The following is a 2,824-nucleotide window of genomic DNA, read 5'->3' as shown; positions in this document are numbered from 1 at the left end:
GTTGCCGACAAAGTAGACGCGCGACGCAAGGTGGGCGTCGAGGAGGTCCCACTGGCCCTTGTTGTTGAGGCCCTCGTTGGCGCGCTGGTTGGAAGCGACGCTCATCCACTCGGAGATCTCGGCCTGCTCGAGGGGCGTCGCGCCCGAGAGCTCGAGCTCGCGGTCGGCCGCCCGGGCAAAGTAGCGCACGATCGTGTTGGTCTCGTTAAGGATGACGTTGCCGAGCTTGAGGCGGATGTCACCATGGGCGGCCGACGACGTCTTGACGCCGCAGAAGCGCGCAGCGAAGCGGAGGAAGACCGACTCTTCCGACTTGTCGAGCGAGAGCGACATGGCGATAAGATTTATTGTAGCCACCGAGTCGCGGGCTGCCTTCGAACTTCGAAGACATCGAAGATCGTTCTTGTGGTGCGTCCGGCGAAGTGCCGGATAAACACGAGCGAAGATCGAAGTACGCAGGATAAAACCACGCAACTGCTGCAGCGCCACGGCTTGAAGTACAACGACGAGACTACAGTGTAGAGCTACTGGAAAGGAAGCAGTCGCTTGTCGATGAGCAATGAAGGACAATAAAAGTATACTTATCACAGCACCTTTTCAAAGCACGTTACGGACTTGCGCAGAGAAATGGAGATAATTTTTTCTCTGGGCGGATGTATCGGCCAACGTTGGATCGCGGTCCTCAACGGTCAATTGGTTGCGTACGTGGCGTGGCAGGGCGTCGATGATTGCAACGGCTAGACCCAGAATGGATTGCTGCTTCCAGCCCACGACGCGACATCGACCTTGCAACGTTACTAGAGGGCTCCGATGGGTGGCTGCGAGCCCAAAGCCAAGCGTGCTGGGTGCGAGTCGCCACCTTGTCGGGGCGATTGGAGGCACATCCTGTTGCGTGCAATGCTGCTGCGATGCATCGGGATCGGCACGTTGCTGCAAGTTGCGTGTTTTTAACGTCCGTGCCGCCGCCCAACCCTACGGACCGCAAATAAACACTTCGAACTTCGCATTCGTGTTTGGTGCCAAGACCGTCGTTAAAGTCCGTCTCGCGCCGTCCTTGCCATGTCCCTGCTGCTCCTTCGCCGCGCAAGATCGCTCCGCGCGCCTGTCCGCGCCATGAGCACGTCGGCGCCGGACGAGACGCCCAAGAAGCCGTCGTCGCCGTCGATCGTTCTCGGTGCGATCGCCGATATCTTGCTGCGACTGTAGCTCATGGGCGCCGGCGTAGATGAGTTTGTCATGCGGCAGTTTGACGACGCCAACTTTCGCGGGACGCAAGTCAAGTACGACAAGACCAAGTTTGAAGCCATGATCAACAAGTACTACGAGAACGGCGAGTACGCGCTCGTCGACGGGTACGCCATGTATCCTCCTCGATCCTCCTCGTCGGTTCTCAGAGCGTATTTGCGCAGCTACGCGCCGTTCTGCAAGCACTTGTTTGTGCCCAACTTTATCAACGCGCGCGTCCAGACGGTGCCAATCACGCACAAGTCGATCCACTTGCTCCAGTCGGGCTACACGAAGCGCCGCCCCGAAGAGCTCCCCGTGTACATGATTTTCTTCCCTCGCATGGTGGAGTAGGAACGATTGTGATGGCGTAGGCTCATGCGCTGGTTTCCGTCGCACAGCGTGACGCCGGTGACGGCCAAGTTTCTCGATATTGTGCTCTACAGCCGCGAGCAAGTGTTTCTGGAGAACGAAGCGATGGGCAAAGACATCGCGCTGGGCGACGCACCGTGGCGCATCACCAACGTCATTGCGCAGGACGTCAACACGGAACTGCCGATGGAGCCGATGCATTACTTTCGGAATGCGCTCGGAAAGGGCGCCGGCGGCTCGGGCGTCCCGATCGACCCGATCAAGTACCAAGAGGCGGTCGACTACTGGAACAAGCACGCGCACATCAAGTAGAGCGTTGCACTCTGTCGACGAGGCATGTAAGCTGCCAACCCGTTCAATGCACGTTCACACGTATTCATGTATTACTGCGCTCGTCATCCACGTGGGCACCGCGGTGGTCTCTCGCAGTGTCATCGGGTGCAGCCTCGTGGAGCGTCCTGGCTCGCAGTCGATCATTGGTGTGTACTCCGATGTCTTTCGGATGCGATGGTGGACGGCTGCCCAAGGATGATTATGAATACACAGTACATACAAGACCGACCGGAATTGTGGCGTCTACTAGATCTGCCTTGGTCGACATTTGCCGACACTAGGTGTAGGGTCTACATCGTTGCAGACGGTTTAAAAGAAGTAAGGCCCTCGCGTATCCATCGGTGGATGGGTGCTACCAACACGTCTCACGTCCCTTGTGCACAGCGGGGACCGAGACGAAACTGCAGCTCGTATGGCCAAGCGACGTGCCTTGCTTGGCCTTGCGAGCGTTGGTGGGACACGTTGAAATATATGTACATACGCGATATGCAGTCTGATCCTAATTGCTTTATTCCTCGGCCTCGGCCTTCTTGGGCTCCTTCACAATGTCCAAGAACGAGCGCGCACCCCAGGCACCCGTGGGCGCGACGACGGGCACTTCCTTCACTTCCTTCTTCGCCTCGACAACGACAGCCTTCTTGACCGGCGCCGCCTTCTTGGGCGACTCGACAACCTCCTTCTTCTTCGGGGCCTCTTCCTTCTTTGGAGCCGCCGCCGCCGCGCCGTTGATCAAGGCGGCCGCGTACCCGCTGGCAGGCTTCTCGGCGACCGCGGCGACGATGGGCTTGCCCTCCTCGACGGCCTTTTCCTGGGCCTGCTGGCGGAGCTCGCGCGCCACCTTGGTGTACTCTTCGCCGTACATCATCGACTCGTAGTCGACCGAGCCGACCGAGTC

The 2,824-nt window shown here is 58.7% G+C and overlaps 3 protein-coding genes across 3 annotated transcripts; 1 reads left to right on the top strand and 2 right to left on the bottom strand.

The window, feature by feature from the left end:
• Positions 1–9: 9 nt before the first annotated feature.
• SPRG_18048 (hypothetical protein) lies at positions 10–333 on the bottom strand (the record flags this gene model as incomplete). Its single annotated transcript, XM_012357475.1, has 1 exon — positions 10–333. A coding segment is annotated over one exon (324 nt), but the record flags the coding sequence as incomplete, so codon positions are not given.
• A 726-nt stretch (positions 334–1,059) lies between these two features.
• Positions 1,060–1,908, top strand: SPRG_18047 (hypothetical protein; the record flags this gene model as incomplete). Its single annotated transcript, XM_012357474.1, has 4 exons — positions 1,060–1,174; positions 1,226–1,352; positions 1,410–1,544; positions 1,599–1,908. 4 exons carry the CDS (start codon positions 1,060–1,062, stop codon positions 1,906–1,908), a joined length of 687 nt encoding a protein of 228 aa, XP_012212864.1.
• Positions 1,909–2,437: 529 nt separating this feature from the next.
• On the bottom strand, positions 2,438–2,824 carry SPRG_18046 (hypothetical protein; the record flags this gene model as incomplete). Its single annotated transcript, XM_012357473.1, has 1 exon — positions 2,438–2,824. The coding sequence occupies exon 1, from the start codon at positions 2,792–2,794 to the stop codon at positions 2,438–2,440; it is 357 nt and encodes a 118-aa protein (XP_012212863.1). The 5' UTR covers positions 2,795–2,824.

The sequence above is a fragment of the Saprolegnia parasitica genome, assembly GCF_000151545.1.
Source record: "Saprolegnia parasitica CBS 223.65 unplaced genomic scaffold supercont2.940, whole genome shotgun sequence".
NCBI classification, from domain to species: domain Eukaryota; phylum Oomycota; class Saprolegniomycetes; order Saprolegniales; family Saprolegniaceae; genus Saprolegnia; species Saprolegnia parasitica.
This window is presented reverse-complemented; position numbering and strand designations above follow the sequence as displayed.